A 22627-nucleotide genomic window follows, 5' to 3' on the forward strand; every position below is an offset into this window, starting at 1 on the left:
GTTGTTAACGGCTTTGAAAATATAAGTGAAAGGCTATGCATTCTGCGTTTGCGAGGCAAACTTAGAAATATAAACCTCATAACCGTTCACACCAAAGAGTCACACTGTGTCACTATCTCGTTGGCATAGCGCTCCGGGCTCGAATTACAACACCAAGAAGAAATAGTCCGTGCAATCCACCGGCTTAAAAACTATAATTTGGCAGAAACCAATGGAATTACAGCCGAATCAGCTGAATATGGAGACGACCAACTACATCAAGAGAATTGGTTACATGGAGGCGACCAGTTATACCAAGTGGTTCATCAACTTATGCTCAAGGTATGGGACAGCGAATCTATGCCTGACGACTGGCAAAGAGGCATTATCTGTCTCATACATAAGAAGAGAGATATCACACAGTGCAGCAATTATAGAGGCATCACGTTGCTGAGTACCGTCTATAAAATATTCTTTGCTATCTTGCTAGGCCGGATAGCCCCATATGCCCAGAACATCATTGGCCCATGCCAAAAAGGCTTCACTCCAGGCAAATCAGCAACAGGTCAGATTTTCTCTCTGCGGCAAGCGATGGAAAAACTGTTGGAATATGGATACCGGTTGCACCATCTATTCATCGACTTTGAAGCCGCCTATGATAGCATAGCCAGAGTAAAACTGTACACGGCCATAAAAGAATTCGGTATCCGCCAAAATTGTTAAGATTGACTAGGCTGACCGTGACCAATGTGCGAGACCAGATAAAAGCAGCAGGATCACTCTCAAAACCATTCGACATCAACAACGGTCTACGGCAAAGGGATGTCCTATCATGCGTTTTCTTTAACCTGGCCTTCGAGAAAGTGATCCGTGATGCTGAGGTAAATGCAGGAGGTACGATCCTATTTAAGTCCACCCAATTACTGGCCTATGCTGACGATATCTACATCATGGGAAGAACCACCCGAGACGTACAAACTGCCTTCATCCAGATCGAGCAGCCGGCAATTGGAGCAAGATCTTGGGCTGCACATCAATGCAGGCAAGACAAAGTATATGGTGACCACGTCAGCACCGAAAACCAACCAACCAGCAACATCAAACCGCACTGGTCAAACGGGAAGAATAAAGATAGGAGAATACAATTCTCAGACCGTTGATAATTTCTCCTATCTAGGTTCGAAAATCACAACCGATAACAACTATGGCTTACAAAAACTGTTCCGCTCGAAATGTCTCACCATAGGGCTATGATCTTGCTACATGAGGGTGGACGATTCCGTAGTCTACATAATGACGAAATCTATGAGCGATACCTGATGATGATGATGGTTGCCTCTAAAAATTTTGACATGAGAACGCAGGTCCTCTGTCTCGAGGATCTTTCATTAAAAATGATCCTATCCCCTTAACTAATTCAATACCACAGGTTCTGTTAAAACGAACCCATGACTCTTGAATCAGAAATATATAAAGACAGTCCTGCAACTTTGCCAGCCTTGCCGCCAGTAGGTAGGAGGAAGCTTTGGCATGCTGGCTCTTGCGTCCGATTTCTCTGGATATCGCCACACTTGGTGGTGTGCAACCTCCATGTCCTCATTCCCAAGAAGTTTTGCCTTCTATCGTAGTGCCTTCCGTTGTCGTCGGCTAGGACCCTTCCCGGACTCACGGTGTCCGGGCTGCATGGATCTGTTTCCACATACCGACATTAGACCAGTTGCGTCCACATCACCAGCTTCCCTTTCTTCCGTTTTTCCTGATACAGGCTGAAGAGAAGGTTTTCACTGCCCAGTCTTCCTCTCCCGTATTTTGGAGGAGTTATGCAACAGTGCCACAGACAGGCCGATCATAGTCAGGCTTCCAGTTCCTCTCATTAAGGGAGTTGCTGTACAATCCTTTCTGGCTAACTGCGCCACATGGAGAGCCCGTCTTCCACAGATTTCTCCGTGGGGAAACATGCATTTAGTGAGGCCTTCGAAATTCGAGTACTATTTGTACAAACTTGGAAGATTAGAATGAAGAAACAATAAAAAATGACTAAAAAATTATTTTTAGGCACTATTCGCATAAATAATTTTTGCTTTTATAATGCCATGATAGGTACATATATATAAAAACTAAAAGGATAAATAAAATAAAACAATTTATTCCAGAGGCATAACAAGGACTAACATATCGCATTAAAATATCACATAATGTTTCAACTTATTTTTTCCACCATTTTGAACCGTGTCCAGAAGCGTAGCCACCATATCCACCTCCATATCCTCCCAAACCACCGCCATATCCACCATGACCTCCTAAGCTTCCTCCATATCCTCCCAAACTTCCACCGTGTCCTCCGAAGCTACCGCCATATCCTCCCAAACTTCCTCCGTGTCCTCCTAAGCTACCGCCATATCCTCCCAAGCTTACTCCATGTCCTCCAAGACCACCGCCATATCCTCCTAAGCTACCTCCGTATCCGCCCAAGCTACCTCCATATCCACCATGACCATGTCCTGTTGATACTACACTGATAACTTTGGCATGTCCACCTCCGTATCCACCTCCGTAGCCACCTCCGTATCCACCGCCACCATATCCTCCATGTCCTCCATAGCCTCCAAGCGATAATCCATGTCCTCCGTATCCTCCATGTCCTCCTCCAAATCCACCGCCAAGTCCACCTAATCCGCCACCGTATCCACCATGTCCTCCATATCCGCCCCCATAACTGCCACCATATCCTCCATGTCCTCCATATCCTCCTCCATAACCACCACCTAAACCTCCAAGACCGCCACCTCCATGAAGATGTCCTGCTGAGGCAACAGCGACAATAGACAACAAGCAAACGAATACTTTCATGGTGGATTCAGTAGTACGAAGCAAATGTAACTGATACTGATCAATTTGATGGGCGTGTATTTATATTAAACAAAATTTTAGCAATAATTACATCAAAACATTGCAAAATTAAAACCGTTATAGCAGAAACCGTAGAGACGCCTCCAATACCAGCCCCCTTTTTCGCCACTACCAGTCGTTCAGGTGTTATAATACTCTAAATGTTTTTTTATTAAGCTTCAAAGTTCATTATCATATTCCGACTCGCCATCAGCCACCGCCAAAACAAGATTTCCGCTCAAAACAATCATCAAACGTTTCAATTTTGCAAAGAAAAGATGTGGGACATTCCCTTGGTTTGTTAACCTTTAGCCATTTGCAATACCGTCTATCAACCATCTGGACATATATCGAGATGTGGCAAATTTCAGTTTTATGGATGCAATCCGCGAATTTGCATTTTGAGGTAAAGATCGTTAAGTTGTCTATTCATCTTATTTTTGGTCTTGAAAAGCGAAATTAGAACAATACCGAAAGTCAATAATTCACACAATAAGAGATTATAACAAAACCCATTCATAGGATATTCATCATGTGTAGATTCAATGATAAAGTTTTGTTTTGGTGTCACTAATTAAACATGTTTAGTATACGATTTATCTATTTTTATTGGCCTGCGAGTTTTCAAATGAGTGTCAACGGAGAAATAAAATAACAGTCCAAAAATATAGTAGACACCTACAAAGCCATACATAGTCTTCCGGTTTCAAATATGTCTGGGATATCCCGTCTTCCTGCAAAATAATTATTGTGATAGGAAAAGGGGAATATCTGGATACATAAAAGAATCTATTCAACTTTGCATTGCAAGGTCGTTTATGATAAACTCGATATATTTTTATTATATTTAGTCAGGATTGCCTCAGGCCAATATCGAGCTATCCACTCTATTTTAAGGTTTTCCAGACCCGCCATAAACAGTCCCAAGCCGATTTGGCAGAGGGAGAGGAAAAAGTCATGACTGTTTGAATGGCCATCTCACGCCTCGGCGTTTCAGGGACCAAAATAGACATCTTCCTTCAGCATTACTGACACGCGACTCCAATCGATGGTTACGGAGCCAAAGACTACCTGCAGGTAAACTCCTGGCTGGGGCAAAATAACACCCTAAACTTGAGCTTAAAGGAAGGGAACCTCGGAGGTAACTAGGGACAAGAGTAAATAGCAAGAGCAAAACAACAACCCAAACTACTATCTTGAGCTTAAAGGAAGGGATCCTCGGAGGTAACTGGAGGCAAAAGTAAATAGTCATCAACACAATCACCGACTAGATTGGCAACTAATATAGCTTCATTTACAATCAATGCTGTTGCAAACAATTATTGGGTCTTAGATGACACATCAATTAATTATACTTCGATTGTGAAACTCCTTTTAGCTATGACGGGTCCCAGCTTTGCTTCAACCCATTAATTGCAATCGGTTTTACTTTGCCCACGATATTACGAACAAATGATTCAGACCGTAATGCTGCTCCCTCAACAATATATGGGGAAGTACACAACTGTCTCTAAAAATTGATACAAACTGCTATCATCCAACAACTACGCGTTGATGAGGTATACCCTCTCTACCAGCCCACAAACAAACTTGATGCATTGTAAAGCAGTAAAAACTCTAAACAGACGTGGAATGGATCGCTGCAAGCAATATATATACTTCATCCTAGAACCATAATAATTTCGCCATATTGGTTTCGGGTATAGGGTGGCAGTAGTGCTAGACTCCATTCTTCTTAGATACGATTTATATGATGGCAATATCACAAAACCGGAGATGTTCTGGTATTCTAGTAATTTCGACAAGAACGAATTTTCAAACAGAGCTTTCATAAATCTTATCCAACATCTTTTTCTTTAGCCTTTGACCCGTTCAAAGGTGGGCTCGACTCATTTCCATCTACCTCGATGCTCAAACTAATCTTGGCAAATGAGTTCTCGTCAACCCGAATTACATGTCCATACCATCCATCGGTCCACCCCATATCGATCTCGGATATCTTCATTTCGGATGTGATTATAGCGTGTTACGCCACTGGTCCAATGCAACATCTTCGTTTCTATTACGAGGCGCCTTTCATTGTATTTTATAATCAACCACCACTCAAAACCTCAGAAGGCAACTGGGCAGACGACACTGGGGTAAATTTTGGCTTTCAGACGTTCCTTGATACGTCGATCATAACGAACGCCAGTTATGGAACGCGACTTCATCGTACTTGCGCTGATGCTTGAAGCAGTTTCCTAACGCAGTTCACGATTGGCTGATAATTTTGATCCAATATATCTACATCGTTCCATTCTGGGCAGCTTACCGCCAGTGACAATGATACTGCCTATATATAGATTCAGCCAATAATATCAGCCAATGGAAAACTGCATTATGAAATTGCTTCGCGCATTAGCGCAACCTAGATGAAGTGACGTTCCATAACGCTTTGTAATGGACGTACCAACGAACGTCTCAAGGCAAAATTTACCGAAGTGTCGTCTGCCCTATCACCTTCTAATGTTCTCATCCGTAATCGATATATCAGCAAACATCTTAATTTAAAATTTACTGCAATTTCGTCCGTCCTATCGCCCTCAATGGTCCTGAGTATTGTTGACTACAAAAGACAATGAACGGCGTCTTACGGTAATGGAGGCGAAGATGTTGCGTTGGCCTAATTTCGTAACACGCCTTGATAACATCCGAAATGAGGGTATTCACGACTAATATGGGGTTGCAACGATCGCGATATGGGAATGAACCGAACATCGTAGTCGATGGTAAGTGACCAAAAGGCCGGCCCAAACACTGGATGGGGATTTGAATAGCCCGCGACTGCATCAAGATCAGACGTTTAATAGAAGAAATGAGCGCAACCGGACAAAGGCTAAAGAAAAAATCCCGGAGACCGTATTGCATGAGGTGATGACTACATTTTTGAACAAGTTCCTCATGGTCACCTTTGCTTTGCTACAATAGGACAACACTATCTATATAGGCCAATGTGTAGGGCGCTGGACGTTAGATGTCCCATGTGACAGTGCTTACAACAAAAACAAAGAAGAGTGCTAAAAGAAAAAGAAGATGGCTGGATGGACTTTCCGGATTGCGGTTGAGCAATTTATCCAAGCCCTAAGTGTTGCCACAGAGCATATCAGACGAGTTCGTGTGGCACACGGTCAAACGGTGTTTCTCCATCAGTAACCGCGTTAGTATTTCCGCAGTTCTTGACAAACCCAGCTTGATTCACCGTTATTCCGAGTTTGCAGTTTATCGTAACGATCCTTGTAAAGGGCCGCTCGGGTTACAGCGATCGTGTTTTTTGCTTCCCGATTGGCATTCTTATAAATTTATCAATTGCTCAGCGTTTTATGGTCGAGAAACTTGTGGTAGGGGTGTCTCATTTCACAGACCTTAATTTGAACATCGTCATTCCAAAGCTAAGTATCTTGGTTGGTGAGCCGCTACCGAGGATAGCATAGGCCGCTTTGTGGATCGTGGCTTTATTTTTATTTCCAGGATTCGTTCACATTTGTAATATTTGGAATTGCGAAAGTGAGATCATATCTTCTTTCCTCCCATGAAATTGTCACTATTTAATCCGTGGCAAGCCAGTGCGTTCCTCATGCGGTTTTATCGGTGGTTGATTCGCAAGCCGGTGATCAATGCCCAATGTTGAGGTGCGATAGTCTCATAGCAGTTAGTGACGATGGTAAAAGTTGCCAGAAGGAATCTTTCTCTGCATCAGGTCGACCTGTCTATGGTGCACACGCGGTGAAGAAGTGAATAGTGCGATCAGCTTATATAATGGTAAGCTTCATCAGCATGTCATTGAGAGTGTGGATTACCAAAATAAAGAAGTTTATAGCCATTTTTACCGCGTTCGCGATCTATGTCGCAGCTTTTGGCACCACACCATCAGGTTGCTTGTAGAGCGCAGATATAAATGCGTTTTTTTCAAAGAGCTCTTGTGAGTTCCTCAGTCTTTCCAGTGAGGATTCCAATATTTAGTCTGCAAACGTTCGTTCGGTCTAATTTACTTACGTCTTGACGCCGGCTATGCGTCAAGAACCCTTTTCCATTTCTCGACAAGATCGCCCTGGCAGCTTAGGATTCAACGATCGTTTTGTTTTTTCTTGGTAGGCCTGTCGCAGACCTGCCACCAAGAGAGATCAGGTAGGATTTAGCATAGTGAATTAACTCCAACTTATTTAATTTATTTATTTATCTCTTTCCCCGATCTCAGCATTTTATTTTTATTTTACTGAAGATAGTACAGAGTACGTTGCCTCAAACCCTCCTCCTTTACCTGGGCTCAGCTGGTCATTGATATATAAATAGACAATGCCCGGTTTCAAACGATCGTTTTCCATCTCCTGCCTTTGGCAGAAAGCGACCTCGCAACTAATTCCTTGTATAAGACTGGTTCCTGTATCGTAACCCTCAGCCTGCGCACCCATTAACTCCAATGTCCGTATCCGAAGTAAAGAGCTATCCGACACTTATTATATATATTCCAGATTCCTCGATCCTGCAGTCAAATATGTAGCATTCCTCCAAAGCAGGGAAGAATTCGAACGGAATATAACGAACATTGAATAAGACACTATCAGCGCACCAAAATTCTCCTTCCCACTAAATTTCACTGAATCCCAAGTACTGAGACTAGTTAAGAAAATATTACCTTCTAGCGGATATATATTTTAAATCATACGCACCCCAATATTAACTCTATCTCTACCGTCCAACTGACTAACAAGTTGGGTAACTAGCTCGTTTCGAATTAGCCCTTAGATACTGGCCAAGTATTTCGATAACTTTCTAATCTGATTAACCTTAGTTGACAATTATGTAAGTAAATTAAAATTCACTTCGCAAAAAGTGAAACAGGGATCACTTTCCGAAACAATCCAACTGAAAAATCTAATGTTTTACTTAATACCAGCAATAAAGTATGTTTATTGAAATAAAGCCTAGCATAGTCATTTTGTTATTAATTTATTTTACAATAAACAATCCAATATTCAGTAAAAAAAAACTATACTGTGCAACTCGTTTAGAATCCATTATAATAGTTTCTTCTAAAGGAACTGTATTCTTCGACATCATAATATCTAGATTGAATTGGTTCCCGCTGGTAATAGCTGTGGATATATCCTTGACCTCCATTTGATCTAGCTGGTAGTCCGAATCCTAGTCCTAAACCGATTGCTCGTAGTGCTGGAAATATCACTGCTGCTGAGGAAACGGCCACTAAGGCAATGAATACGATAAGCAATTTCATGGTGAATTATAGAATAAGAAAATCAACGTTGTGCTTCTTGTGACCTACTTACAATGAGAGTTCTGCTTTTTATTTGAGTTTATATAGTAATCAATGGTCCCTAGATTTCACGTTTTTACAATATTTTTATCTAATGATTACTAATTCACGCTGCAAGTCATGAAGCTCGTCTCTAAGTAGTTTTAAACAAGTTCTTCATTAACTTTTAAAACAGCAGATAAATTGGTTTTCGATTAAGTACTGAAGAACCTTAATTCGGGTGTACTTACTGAAAAAAAATTCCCTTAAAGCTATTTTTGATTTTGAAATTCATTATAAACTTTATTTAAATACTATTGAGCTAATGACGATATCATTTTAAAATACTCATTGCAGTTCATTCAATGTTTATAATATTTGACAATTGAAAAATGACAGGTTGCAAATAGTAAATTTTGATACAATGCACCCACTGCAATAAAACTGATCATCCATCAATGATTAACAGTTGATAAAACTATCGAACAACAAACGACTATCTGCAACGAATGTAAGACAGAGGAAGATTATTCTACTGTTTCGCAGTTATTCTTATAGCAGTGGTGATAACAAACTCCAATTATATTCTGCACAATAATATAGTTATCAGTATGTCAGTATGATAATCATCACACTTAATGCTATGCAAAAGATAAGCTTACTGTAGCGAGACAGCACAAACACGAACACAAAAATCCATTAGGAACCAGATTCCGTACCGGGGTCAAAAAATTCGAGAGGCTGAGGCTCAACCAACCATCATGTTTCCTGCGCTTTTTCATTTTATCAACCCCTAAGCGAAATACCTCTTTGCAGCCTTTTTGCGAAAAAAAAACTGATGATCACTCCTCCTCCTTTTCCGAACCCTGCATCAAACGGAATTACCAATTTTTAAAGATGCTCATATGACTTTCTCAATTTTAGTCGCTTCTCGTAAAATTTTGAATCCGAGCCTATAGATTCGATATTCATTCTCTTTCACTGAACTTTATATTACAGCGTTAGCGTTAAAGAGTTTTCAATGATTTGCTTGTTTTAGGCAACGTTTTCCCGCTTCTTCAACTAATAATAATAATAACACCTTTTGCTTCTCAAACTAATTAGTACGAATTTCACTTCTTTTTCCTGAATGCTGCACATAATCGAAAAAATTAGGTCATAGCTTCCGCCAAATGATGTTCTTATTTCTGGTCGGTCTTTCCTTTTTTCGGATAAGAAACTATGTCCTGAACCCTCATTCTCACACAAGCAACCACAAATTTTCCCCTTTTCAATCTTAATCGTATCTGAGGCAACCCCCCTGCAAAGGCTTGATCTTTCTATCCAAATCTAACTAAATAATGGAGATTTTGGTGAGAAAAAGTCAAACAAGTCGGGAAACCGGAAGCTAGACGCTTCAGGTATGAAAGGTTTTGTGTATTTCTTTTATAAAGAGATTTGAGTATGCATTTGTCCCATTAGCATGTAGCACGAAAAATATGCATATATTATGTGAAAATAGCCACTTTCAAGTGATATTGACATTCATAGTCTTGAATTTGCACAGGAGCGACAACTTTGACCTAGTATAACTTTGTTAGTAATATTGCGATTTTCACCAAATTTGGGGGGATCATGCTCTATACTATAGCCTACATTGCTGCAAAATTTTGTGATTCTAGGGTGAACTTAAGGGGAGTTTTCCTGCCAATTATTAAAACTTATAGTAATGTACTATTATTAACTTTATTTGAACAGGTATCGATATGAAAGGTATTTCGGAGCCTAGACACCATATAGTGGCAGCCCCCTGATTTTTTTCAGATTTTTCAGTTGGGTAGTTTCTGAGAATGGGTTCGTTAAAAAAATGGTCAATTTCAACCCCCCGCACTCCCCAGCTTTTCAACAAATGTCAAAACTAAAAACGGCTTCGAAAAGTACTAGCCGAGACCTTTAATTTGATACCCCACATAACTATATTTGATGAAAAAAAAATTTACACCCCCTTTTTGCATGTATGGGGACCCCCCCCCCTCTTAAATTGGACGTAAAAGGATGTAACTCACTACATGCGTGAGCGTTCACAGTTCCCACCTTTCTACTTTTGTGATTCTAGGGTGAACTTAAGGGGGGTTTTCCTGTCAATTACTAAAAATTATATTAATATACTATTATTAACTTTATTTGAACAGGTATCGGTATGAAGGGTATTTCGGAGCCTAGACACCATATAGTGGCAGCCCCCTGATTTTTATCAGATTTTTCGGTTTGGTAGTTCCTGAGAATGGGTTCGTTGAAAAAATGACCACTTTCAACCCCCCACACCCCCAGCCTTTTCAATGAAAGTCAAAACTAAGACCAGCTTCGAAAAGTACTAACCGAGACCTTTAATTTGATACCCCACATGACTATATTTGATGAAAAAAAAATGTACACCCCCCTTTTGCATGTATGGGGACCCCCCCTTAAATTCATCGTAAAAGGATGTAACTCACTATATGCGTGAGCGTTCACAGTTCCCACCTTTAAACTAAATTTGATGTTAATCGCTATAACCGTCTCCGAGAAAAATGCGTGTGACGGACAGACAGACAGACAGACAATAACCGATTTTAATAAGGTTTTGTGTTTACACAAAACCTTAAAAACGCGACCTTAAAATACTGTACATTCAAGGACGCCTCAAGAGAATTCGGCCAAATCGTTATAATTTTCACTAGAAAAATTGTTAAATTTTCAACGTTGGCCGTCGCTAAAAACTGTCTTTAGGCAAGTCATCGGGCTGGAAATAGGTTTATTCAGCTGCTGGTCATATTTTAGGGACAAGTAGAAGCGAATGAACAAACTGAAACAGTATCCCATGGACCATCCTCCTTGTACAGTGAAAGGTCACGATTGTAACTCCGCAAGACTCAGAAAGATTCTGGCAAAAGGAAACAAACACTCTCACTTTCTTTGAAACAAGTCAGGAAACCAGAAGCTGGTTTATATATTTCTTATATAAAAATATTTGAGTGTCCCATCACTTCCTTGAAAGTAATGTAAGTATATATAGTTCAAAAAGCCTACGGACCTTCTTTCCGCTGAACCGGACCGAGGGGCAACCAACCCAAGGATGGGCTGAAAGCAATATCCAAAGGCCCGCGTCACAGCGATGATATGTTTCAAAGCAAGTGTGTGCGATCATGCGAAAAAGTATTGCTACATCACGATTGTCGCAAACACTTCAAGCAATAACACGATGGTTCTATACTACAGAGACATGGATCCTAAATGGAAGGCAGTACGAATCAAGACTGAAGCACACTAGGTCGGATTGTTTCTGGACAGAACTCTTCGGACTATAGCACAGGTTGCAAGGATAACCGCTTTTTGCATCATCTGTATAGTCCAGCCCTAAGATCGAGCGTTTTCAGCGCTTTATGCAAATGTTGTCGGGCTAATCTCGTCGCTAAAATTACGACGGGGACTACTTCGATCTTTTGTAGTCTCCAAATCTGCTTCATATCGTCCGCCAAGGGGCCGTATTTCCGGATTTTTTCTAGTTGTTTTTCAACAGTGTTCCGGTGCAACGGTACTGCTACATCCATCATGAAGCACGCTCGTTCTTTCTTGAGAAGCAGAATTAGATCGGGTCTGTTGCGATTAACACAGTGGTCGTTGGCAATAGTGTGATCCCACAGTAGTTTGGCCCCATCGTTGCTGCATTGAGGTAAAATCTCGGAGGAGTTTTAGATCCAAAACGGAGTCTGTCGAGGTTGCATTATGTCATCGATATTATCGTTTCTTGTTATCGATGATGTCCTTCATGCTGACTGTCTGGAAGACGTGGAAGAGTTCAAAAGGCCATGACATCTTTCCTAATATTCCTAGAATAAGTTGTTGACATCTGTTTGCCCTCTCAACGGGTCATGGACCTTGCCAAATGGCGCCGGATTTAGAAGGAGAAGCAAGTAGAATTGGACAGAAAATGAACACCAACAAAACCAAGGTTCTCAGTGTGATGGGCCATTGCACTCTTCCTATCTGCATTAATGCAATGAGCATCAAATGCGTCGATCAATTTGTATACCTACGAAGAATTCCTTCTGCCGATGGTGACACCGAAATGGATATCGGTCGACGCTCTCACAACACTAGATCCACCTTTCCCGCTTTACCTACCTGCTGCTATATGGAAATAGCGCTTGGAAAGTGATCGCCACTTTTACTCAAAAATTCCAAGCGCGTGTCGTGTCAACGAAGTATGCTAGCCTGATATAATTTGTAATGAAAAACTTTTGTCAGCCGTGGGCCACATTCCGTATTGATCAGACTGTAAAAGTGACAATGGATAGGTCACACATTAAGGAAGGACAACAATTCCATTGCTGGCTACGCCATGTGCCAAGATGCCTGAGGAGTGGGTCATCCCAATAGAGGAGGAGTGCATTCATCTGTGGAAGTCCTAGAGGGGAACTGAAGCGCATTTCAGGTAACCGACAATGATGCCACGAAGTAGTGGTTGACGCTAATTTTATTGTTTGTTCTATGTAAATATAACAAGTGACACTTTTGTCCCAATTTTCCGATATAGTCTCGTCAAACCAAGATTTTTTTTGTGAACTTATGAAACTTGATCTCCATCCCCAAACCCCTTATTTTTGGTGGCTCCGCACATATTCCATCCATACCATGCGCTTTATTGTTTCTCATCGTTTGTAGTGCATCTTTCAATTTTTCGATTGTTGGTGATGGACCAGGCTTTTTTAGGGCATCTGTTCCTGTTTAGCCCATCATATCTCCAATAAGATTTCTCATTTTGGTCTCGTTTAGGTCTTGTGGATCGCTCCTGGTATTGTTTATAGACTGTTTTTTTTCGAGGGTCTGTTTTCACTCTTCATCCAGCCATTTATTCCTTTTATGCTGAGTTTATGTCCGATGAATACCTGTGCAGACATCTTGATAGCGTCTTTAAGCTTTACGTCAATGCTGTCAGTTTTCTGGTTGCGGTTCAGCATCTGCAAAATTTGTGCTTCTAATGCTCCGACATGTTTTTAGCTTTGGACCTATCTGGAGAGTCTGCAACTCCCATTATTTTTTATCCGACATCGTTTACCTAGCGAAATGAGCGTACGTCAAGGATCTTGGAAGCTGCTGCTTTCTTAAGGAGAACTAGTTAATTTTCTTGAGTGTTGTCCCTTCTGATGAGGTCCACGTTTTCTTGTGGGTCCTGCAGTGAGGGAAGTTTTCTGCAAGCAAATTGTATGAACCGGTTTCCATTCTCGTTAGTTATATCATAGAGACTATGGCCGCTAGTAGTTTTACGGTGGACCAGCTGCTTTTTAAGGTTTTGTTTGCAAATGTCAAATGCTCAATGTCTGTCTGTCACTCACACACACTTTTCTCAGAAACGGTTATACCGATTGGCACGAAATTTTGTGAGAAAATGGAAAATTTGAACGCCCAGACATGCACTGTATCTTTCTACATTGAAATTATGGAAGGTGCCATACAAAAGGGGAGGGTATCAAATGAAGCTACTACATACAATGTCCAGGCCTCGAACTCTCTCTATATCGATATTTGCTCTAATTAAGTCAATAATAGTATATTACGATATTTCTGGGTGATCAAAACGTTGGGTGAATTTGCTTATAAAATGTAAATTTTTCATCTAATATTCCAAATCAATTTCATCCCCTTCAAAGTAATCCCCGCCTTCAAGAACTTCTTCGATTCGGTTTTTATCTCCTCAACCGTGTCAAAACGGCGTCCCCGCATTGGCCTTCTGAGTTTGCTGAATAGCCAGAGGTCGCACGGAGCCAAATGAGGCGAATGCGGTGGTTGCGGAATGATGTGAGTCGAACTTTTGGCAAAAAAGTCGCGAAGAACGAAAGCTTTTTTTCAAAAAAATTTAGCGATTTTGGTACTAATCGAGACTTGACGCGTTTGAGACACAAAGCATCCTTCACAATGGTTTAGGTTGAGGTGAGCCGAGTGATATTTCAAAGCTATCAAAGAGGTCTATAATTGTCAATCGACGGTTTTCAAGCACCAAATGTTTGATTTTTTGGACGTGCCCCTCGTCGGTAGACGTTGATGGTCGTCCCGAGCCCGGTTCGTCTTCAACGCGTTCTCGACCTGCTTTGAACTCGTTGTACCACTTATAAACATTTTTTATGTCATAGTTTGACCACCAAAGGCCTTCCGCAATATTTTCAACGTGTCCGCACAAAAATATTCGTTCCGAAAACAAAATTTGATACAAGTTCTTTGCTCAACAAAATCACCCATTGTAAAAATCGAAAAATTCACTTTTGGTTGTTTACAAAAGCACATGTAACTTGGAGATAATTAAAACTTTTGACAAACAGACGCCTGGCATAGGCTATAGACAGTCCTACCAATCTAGGCAAAAAAATTTACTTACCATGCCCGGGAGTTTTAAATTACAATTTCACCTTACTTTTTGATCACAGTAGCACATTACTAGCTACGTGTAAATGAGATAGTTCTGCACTCAAATATACTCATATAAGAAACAAACAAAGCCTTTCATGTTGTTTGGGATAATGAGGAATCCTAAGTCCTCATTATCCTATTTTGGACCGACCCAAATTAAGAGCATCTTACTCTCACCGTTTTGGTCCATGAACTCCTCATTTGGAGCATAGCACCCAAGCATTCAGGGCAGAGACAACTCAGCAGACACTGCCTCACCTCTGCCCTGAGCAGCGCGACCGAAAGAAGCAACAGGTGCAAAACGGTCCTTTATATATTCGCGAAAATACGACCAGTGTGCGAATTATATACAAGTTAAACCGCCAATAGTTTGAGCCTAAGCTAGGCTAAAGCTAGATTATTGTTTGGGATAATAAGGGATCCTACGTCCACATCCACCTGATGTTGGACCGGGCCAAATAAAGAGCAACTTACTCTCACGTTTTTTGGTCCACAGACCCTCATTTGGGGCATGGCGATACTTTCACACTCCCAGGGCAGAGGTGAGGCAGCGTCTGATGAGTTTCCTTTGCCCTGGACAAAACTCCCCACAATTTCGGGTTTTTTTAATTAGGTGTTAGCACTGATAAAGGAGACACTTGGCCTCCGAAACAATTGAATGCTATTCAAAATAAACAAATTTACAGAATAAGAAATAAAATAGTTGAATGGACCTACTGAGGATCTGATAGCTAGCGCTATGGTACAATGGCCCCTTCCACTTCACAGCGCGAGTTGGGACTATATACCACGGAACTTGTTGGAACAAACTTCATTTGAAAACCTCTTCAATTTCTCTTCCTCCTTCGAGAATCCATTCAGCTAGGTTTTTTCCATTCCATGCCTGATAATTTGACTTTGTGGCGACTTCTGGTTTGAAAGTTTACTCTGTTTCTATTTCCGGTGTTAGCAATACAACTCATAATTTTTATGAATTCACGTAAGAACCAGAAATAACTCTCATCCTTCAAAGGTTAGGGGCGCAGAGGTGTTCCTACTATTACTTTTGTTGAATTGGGAATATCCATATTTCGCTAATTTTCCCATCTTTGTTGGTATCGGCATAATCATAATCTATTTATATCTATTTAAAAAAAAAAATAAAAAGCAAACCATGGGCAAGAAGTTAAGTTAGTAGCCGCGAACACAATGCTTATATCCTGCTAATAATGTATGTATTTCAAGCATGTGTTACTGAGATTTTGCTTAGATTCAGCAAAACTTCCGCTGATGTTAAGTAATAATATATATTTGGTCTAAAAAGTAATTCTCTCGGTAACCACTTAATGTTAAAATCCCAAGTAGGTCGCACAACATTTTGCTATATGTTACTGTTTAAAGCTGCAATGCACTTCTGTTACCTAATTTCCCACACAAAAACAAATTGGGAAAAACTGCAAAAATATTACCACTCAAACCACTATTTTAAGTACTTAAAAAACTAATTAACATGATGATCAAATGTCATTGAACTTCATTAGACATCAATTTTAAGCAAAACAAACTTCAGGCTTCAAAATCAAAAATTCGCCCTGTTAACCAATTATAAAATCAAGTTTCTTGCTTAAATCTTTCGTTTGCGTAATATTTGCCGGGATACAAAAGCTACTTTGGTTTCGTACACAGTCATCAATGAAACAAACAATGCATGTAATCAGATAATACGACATATTAATCGTAAATATATTATTTTTTTAATTATTTTTCTATTAATATTAGGCTATTAAAATATGAGGAAATGCTATGAACACCTTTAAATAGAGTGGAAATTTTTAATTAAAAACAGGCAGAACATTCGATAATATTTTGGGAAACCCTAGGGAAGCAAGTCTACCAGACGGCGCCTTTTGTATGTTTTATGTATTTAGGCCCATAAAAGCATAACATTTTATTTTAATTTTGGATTGAAATAGTGACTTTGCGAAAGTATTTACTGAAATAATTGAAGTAACACATTGAAGCAATGTTATAAATCCAATTAGCAATAGACAAAAATAATAAGTTCAAAAATTAGCTAGACTATCAAATAAACCGAAATAAGCAAAAACATAATAAAAGTTAATCGCCATTGGCATTTAATCAGATTGAGTGCATATCTATTTCGCTCTCAAAATATCTTAATGCCAAATTTGAAATTTGCATATATCAAATGAAAGTGATAGTAAATTTTAAGGTGCTCTAATATATTCAAAGTTTAATTTTAAGGTACTCCAAATCCATTTCTGTTTCCTTTTGTTATCTGAATTAATGGTTATTGAAATAAATTTAATGTATAGAGGATCCAGCACGTTTTGTATATGCGGGAAACAACACAACTAAAACCATCGCTACAATCCAAGTTGATTTACGTATGCCGTCAAGTCACATACTCAACGCTTTGGTATAAACTTCTGCAAAGGAAGCCGTGGAGATTATTTGAATGATGATAAATGCGTAAATTAAAAGACAAGCATGAAATGGCATTGGGCGTACTTTAATCTGCAGCTGCGACTTTTTTAAATATTTTTAAAATCTACACAGTCTCAGAAAAAATCTCCGCTTAATCAAATGTGAACATGAAATGATTTATCTGTACATACATATATTATGACTGCACTTTATGCAAGCGCAAACATATAGCAATATTTATTGACTTAAGCATTGCCCTGTGAAATGATTTCATGCACGTGGAGTTATATTAGCTGTGCAACATTTGTTCCAAGCAAACAACAAAGCCATACCAACATAGCATGGACCCCCTTAAAACTAGCCGATTTCTTACACCGAATTTGTGAATATAATAAATGGAATGTACATATTGCAGCATTTTTGTTGAAATGCATAAATTAGAGTCTGAGCGGAATCATGCTTGACTTTTTTGTTGACATGCATTGGAAAAAAGATGTGTACAAAGTTGACACAATAGTCTTGAGTAGCAACCGTGCCCACAATAATCCAGTGAATGAATTGCGTGCCAAGACATCTCACAAAAAGTTGATAAACTTTTAAGGTCAGGTTCACCAAAGGCTGGTTTCACACGAATTTCTGCTTTGTAATGGAAGCTGATAAAAGTAAATCCATATGGATCACGAAAATTATCTCATTCCAGTTTTGCTGTCTCATACGTTACCTTCATCGGACCAGTGCTATGTTCTTTAACCTCGGGCGACTAACAACTTTTATCAGAGATATGGGGAATTACATCTGTGCTATCGCTAAGTTTCTATTCAGAATACACCAAAGCAAGTGCAAACTTAACAAAGCCACTTGTGTAGCCATTACTTATTCTCACTATCTCACAAGTACCAGCAGAAAGGGAATATAAATAACGACCATTTTACCAAAAATACCTTGAAATCTGCACGCCATATATACATTTCTGGTTTGCATGCTTTAATTAGTAAGATACGATTTATAGCTCTCGCATTGATGGATCAATAAAAATAAACATCAAAAGACTTACATATATATCATAGAATATTATCAAACTGAAGAAAGATAATAAGAAGAAAATTGGGCATAAATCACGCAAACAATTATCGACTTAAAATTTATGATAGAATATTAATAATCGTAATCTCCACCTCCACGTGGTGATCTCTAGAAGTTCTTTCTTCATGAAAAACTGCAAACGAAGAAGGATGAGGGTGAGTCTTGCGCCACCAAAAACCGGACAAAATGTTTTCTCCAGGTTGGGGATTGGGTAGGGTTGACAACCCTACACGGACTGGACGGATAATACAACGACGAACCCGGCGACGACAACGGAATAACGATTTGCGCATTTTCTCATAGAACGTGCGCTCCCTGTACAGACCGAATGCTGCTGAGCAGCTAGCCAATACCCTGTCCAAATAGAGGACTGATGTAACAGCGTTGCAAGAGATGCGTTGGACAGGGACCCGTTTCCTGTAGAAGAGACACTACACCATATATTATAGCGGTCATCCAGTAAACCATGTACTCAGAGTGGGTTTCTTAGTCAGTCAAAAAATGGAACCTGCTATTATCGGCTTTGAAAACATAAGCGAACGGTTATGCACTCTGCGCCTGCGAGGCAAATTTATAAATATAAGCCTCATTAACGTTCACGCCTCTACAGAGGAGACTGTAGAGTCAGAGAAGGATACCTTCTACGAGGCAGTAGAACAAACCCTCGAAGCCTGTCCCAGATATAATATCAAAATCAGACTTGGGGATTTTAGCAGCCAAGTAGGGAAGGAGCCCGTATTCAGGCGATACGTTGGCTCCCATAGCTTACACCAAAATACAAATGATAACGGACTGCGGATCATTCATTTAGCAGCGTCACACGAAACGGTTATTGGAAGTACCTGGTTTGCGCGGAAAGCGGTCCACAAACAAAAGCGTGGGCCTCTCCAGACGGGACCACTTTCAACCAAATTGACCGTGTTGATTGAACGCCGCCACCTCTCAACCTTGATGAATGTCAGAACATAAAGGGGGGCCAATATAGACTCGGATCACTATCTCGTTACCATGGTGCTCCGAGCTCGAATAACAACACCACCCAGAATCCCTCTGACACTGAAGCCATCCACAACACAGTCCCTCGCAACACCTATAAGGGGGAAATGGATTCCGCAATAACCGCAGTCAACAGAGATGCTGGAGATGAAGCATCAACAAACGATCGTCACAATCACTTGAAGAACGTTATCATAATTACGGCCACAAGCATACTTGGTCCCAGCCGCAAAAAGAGTCGGAACGGCTGGTTTGACGATGAATGTAAGCTAGCTACGGGACGGAAGAATGCTGCATTCTCAAAGAACGCGGGCACGCGCCGAGACTTATCACGAACTCCGGCGAGCGGAGAAGCGACTTCATAGACGAAAAAAGGAAACCTGGGAGAACCAACAGGTCTGCAAACTCGAAAAGTACAGGGAGCAACCGCACCAGGCGCGGAAAACAACAAGTCACCAGGATGAAGCGTTGCATACCTCGATGTTCATCCTGCCGAGACAAAGAAGGAAATCTGATTTCCGACAGAATAGGCATATTGCAGTGATGAGTTGAGTACTTTGATGAACTACGATTAATATTACGATTATTATTTTCGATTATTGCTACCATGCCCTACCTTGTGCTCTTAGCTGGGAACATAGAAGGAGTGAATCCGTTGAAAATCGTGAGTATCGAAGGACTGGTCGAGACAAAAAACGGTCACAACGAAAACCGAGGGCCATCGCATTTCAAAAAAAAATGAGAATAACTTTGAGTAATTTAAAACTATTGGCGGGTGGAAAATATTGGTAAAATAGTAACTTCTCGGTAGTAAGTGTGGTTGTAGCACCTCCAGTGAAGCGAGGATCGGATTGTGGGTGGTCATTACGGAAAAGATTACAGTTGGGGAACCTGGGTTTGTACTTGTCAGGGCAAGCTGGTCCATGAGCAGTTCCGTCTTAAACTTACTGAAAAAGAGGCAACTGGTTCTCGAAATACCGGTATATGAGCTATAAAAACTTTTTATTTGGTATTTAAAAAACAAATTTAATATTTTCTTTGTACTTTTTTTTTGACTATAAAATAAGACGAAAAATTGACAATGGTATGTTCAATAGCTTTGATGCTTTTAATATGTTCTTCATAGATCATAGAGCCAAATGTGACCAGCCAGAAATCCGATTGAATATTCGTTGTTTTGACCCAGTTCATGACGAAAAGATTAGCGCTGAGAACGCTGAGTGATTTGACTCTTCAACTTTTAGTCGCTTGTGGCTGCGTTGCTGACGATTTCGTCTTTGTCTGCTTGGTTGCCTTAGCCTGAGCTTATGCTGCTGGTTTTGGTGCTGTTGTTTTTGCAAGGGCCTCTGTACAGGCTGCTTGCTCCATAATTTCCCGCTGTTTTGCGTGTGCTGGCATCGATCCACTGAAAGTTAGTGAAAGACAATGGTCGCTTGGGACCCCCAGACTAGGTCACTATCTTTAAATGTCCTTGAGTTTTGCTCCTTCATTAAAGCGGATCCCTTCTCACGTGTTGTGGATTCATTTTTGTGAGATTCGACCTATGAGTACAAGGTAATGAGAGCTCTGTTGATCACTGTAAAAAATTATCTCTATCTTTAACACACCCAGCAGAGTAAAACTACCAACTCCACGGTCTGCTGCTGCACATTTCCCAAAATTTATCGATGGTTCAATTTTCTTTACCTTTCCTCAAACAGTTTTCTAAAAGTTCCATATCGTGAACTAAGGCAAAAAGTATTTGTATATGTCACGCAGTAGTGTAAGCCACTTAGCTCTGTTAATAAATTTTGAGGATATTTTTCTGATACAAGACGAATGACGGGCTGAAAAAATCATTGTAATAGCAGATGTTCCTCAAGATTCCGTGTTAGGACCTCTATTATGAGACATTATTTATGTCTGCCAGACTATCGAGTGCTAGAAGAGGCAATAATAAATGGTTTTGAAGAGATCCCCCGAACACCTCGAAGTCGTTAAACTGTATAGAAATGTGACAATTTATAACATGGTTACGAACATGGTGAGAGCCACCAAATACGTTGTGAGACAAAAACCAAACTCTCCTCCGCCAGTATGCAGTCAATTCAGGAAATTCATAGGTCCCTTGAAAATAAAACAAACGTGTCACGAATTCCAGGGAGGCGACTAGAACCCAAATCCCAAAGTGTAAGAGCTAACTTACAAAAAAAGAGTATGGCAAATGAACTAAAGCTGAACCAAAAAAGACTAATCGCGACTTTAAAGTCCCAGGCAGTCATCTCAGCAGAATCTGGAAAGATGGAAGGAAAAGGGGTCGCCCGCGACATTTTTGAAGAGATTTTTCAGGTGTCTCTTGTACGAACACCTTGCAAGAGTATATACAAGTGCTACTGGTGAACGTATTCGTTATAGAAAGGTCAGAAAAATGATCACATTGCCAAGGACTTCCCACGATTCTGCGCAAAGGCAGGTTGTGAGAGTTTCATAAGTTTGTCGGATCATTGGACAATTCGGCGGACAATTGACCCCATTAAATTACCTACTTGCTTCGACAAAAATCAATATACGAAGGGAATAGTCCAACCAGATATTGCGCAGTGTATAATGAGTGAACGTAATTTGCTAAGTGGCCGGAGACGACGAAGAGTGGAGAGCTATTCCAAAAACTTAAAAAATGACAAAATTGACCGTGGAGGTCCGCCCGCAAATCTCTCTTACACGACTATGTGCTAGTCTGGCTCAGAAATGTGGGGAGGGTGTCCTTCGAGCAATTTGATCCCTCACGTGTCACTCTACCAAAAATTCACGTGCCCTTTTCGATGTGTAGGTGCACCGGCTCCTAATTAATAAAAAAAGGATTAACGCGAGCCTATCGAATGGCCAGCACGCTAGCTAAAACTGAAATGAAAATAAAACAAGTCGGAATAGCGGAAGCTTGCGCTTCGGGTATAAAAGTTTTGTGTTCATCTTATGTAAGAAACTTCAACGGACATCCGTATATAGCTACAAATCCAACATATTCCCTCATCATTCATTCATTCATTCTTTTCCAAACTAAAAAATATACATACATATTACAGCCATAGATATTAACCTCACCCTAAACAAACATTTCCGAATATTGTACATATATAAATTGATCGTACCCATATTTCCTATTTACTTGGTGCGCAAAAGCATACATATGTATATATATATAGTACGTATATTAAATACGGCTGGTTTAATGTACAAATATATTTATCTGAATTAGTCATTACCCGCAAGCACGCATATACAATATACTTGTATACACACATTTCTGGTTGGAATAATTGATATTCATATACAAATGACTAAAAAAAACCAAAACAAAATAATTCTTTGCGACCCCATTCATATGAACTTACTTCGTTGTGGTATTGACGAATTGATAGGTGATGTTGACGTCATGCACGTTCTACAACGTGCACGAAATTCACAAAAAATGGCAAAGTTTCACCCCCTATAACTTTGTTAATTATGTTATCCCTTACACCAAATTTTGTACTTCTAGAAAGGAGGGTTGCCGAGAAT

The 22627-nt window shown here is 40.2% G+C and overlaps 1 protein-coding gene across 2 annotated transcripts; it reads right to left on the bottom strand.

The window, feature by feature from the left end:
• Positions 1 to 2105: 2105 nt before the first annotated feature.
• LOC119657459 (glycine-rich cell wall structural protein-like) lies at positions 2106 to 2878 on the bottom strand. Of its 2 annotated transcripts, XM_038064376.1 has the most exons (2): positions 2637 to 2878; positions 2106 to 2516 (listed from the first exon to the last, which is right to left on the bottom strand). In XM_038064376.1, the coding sequence occupies exons 1-2, from the start codon at positions 2827 to 2829 to the stop codon at positions 2185 to 2187; spliced, it is 525 nt and encodes a 174-aa protein (XP_037920304.1). In that variant the 5' UTR covers positions 2830 to 2878; the 3' UTR covers positions 2106 to 2184. The 2 variants fall into 2 exon arrangements, with proteins under 2 accessions (XP_037920304.1, XP_037920303.1); XM_038064375.1 differs by having other exon boundaries at positions 2106 to 2878.
• Positions 2879 to 22627: the final 19749 nt, after the last annotated feature.

The sequence above is a fragment of the Hermetia illucens genome, chromosome 5, assembly GCF_905115235.1.
Source record: "Hermetia illucens chromosome 5, iHerIll2.2.curated.20191125, whole genome shotgun sequence".
NCBI classification, from domain to species: Eukaryota; Metazoa; Arthropoda; class Insecta; order Diptera; family Stratiomyidae; genus Hermetia; species Hermetia illucens.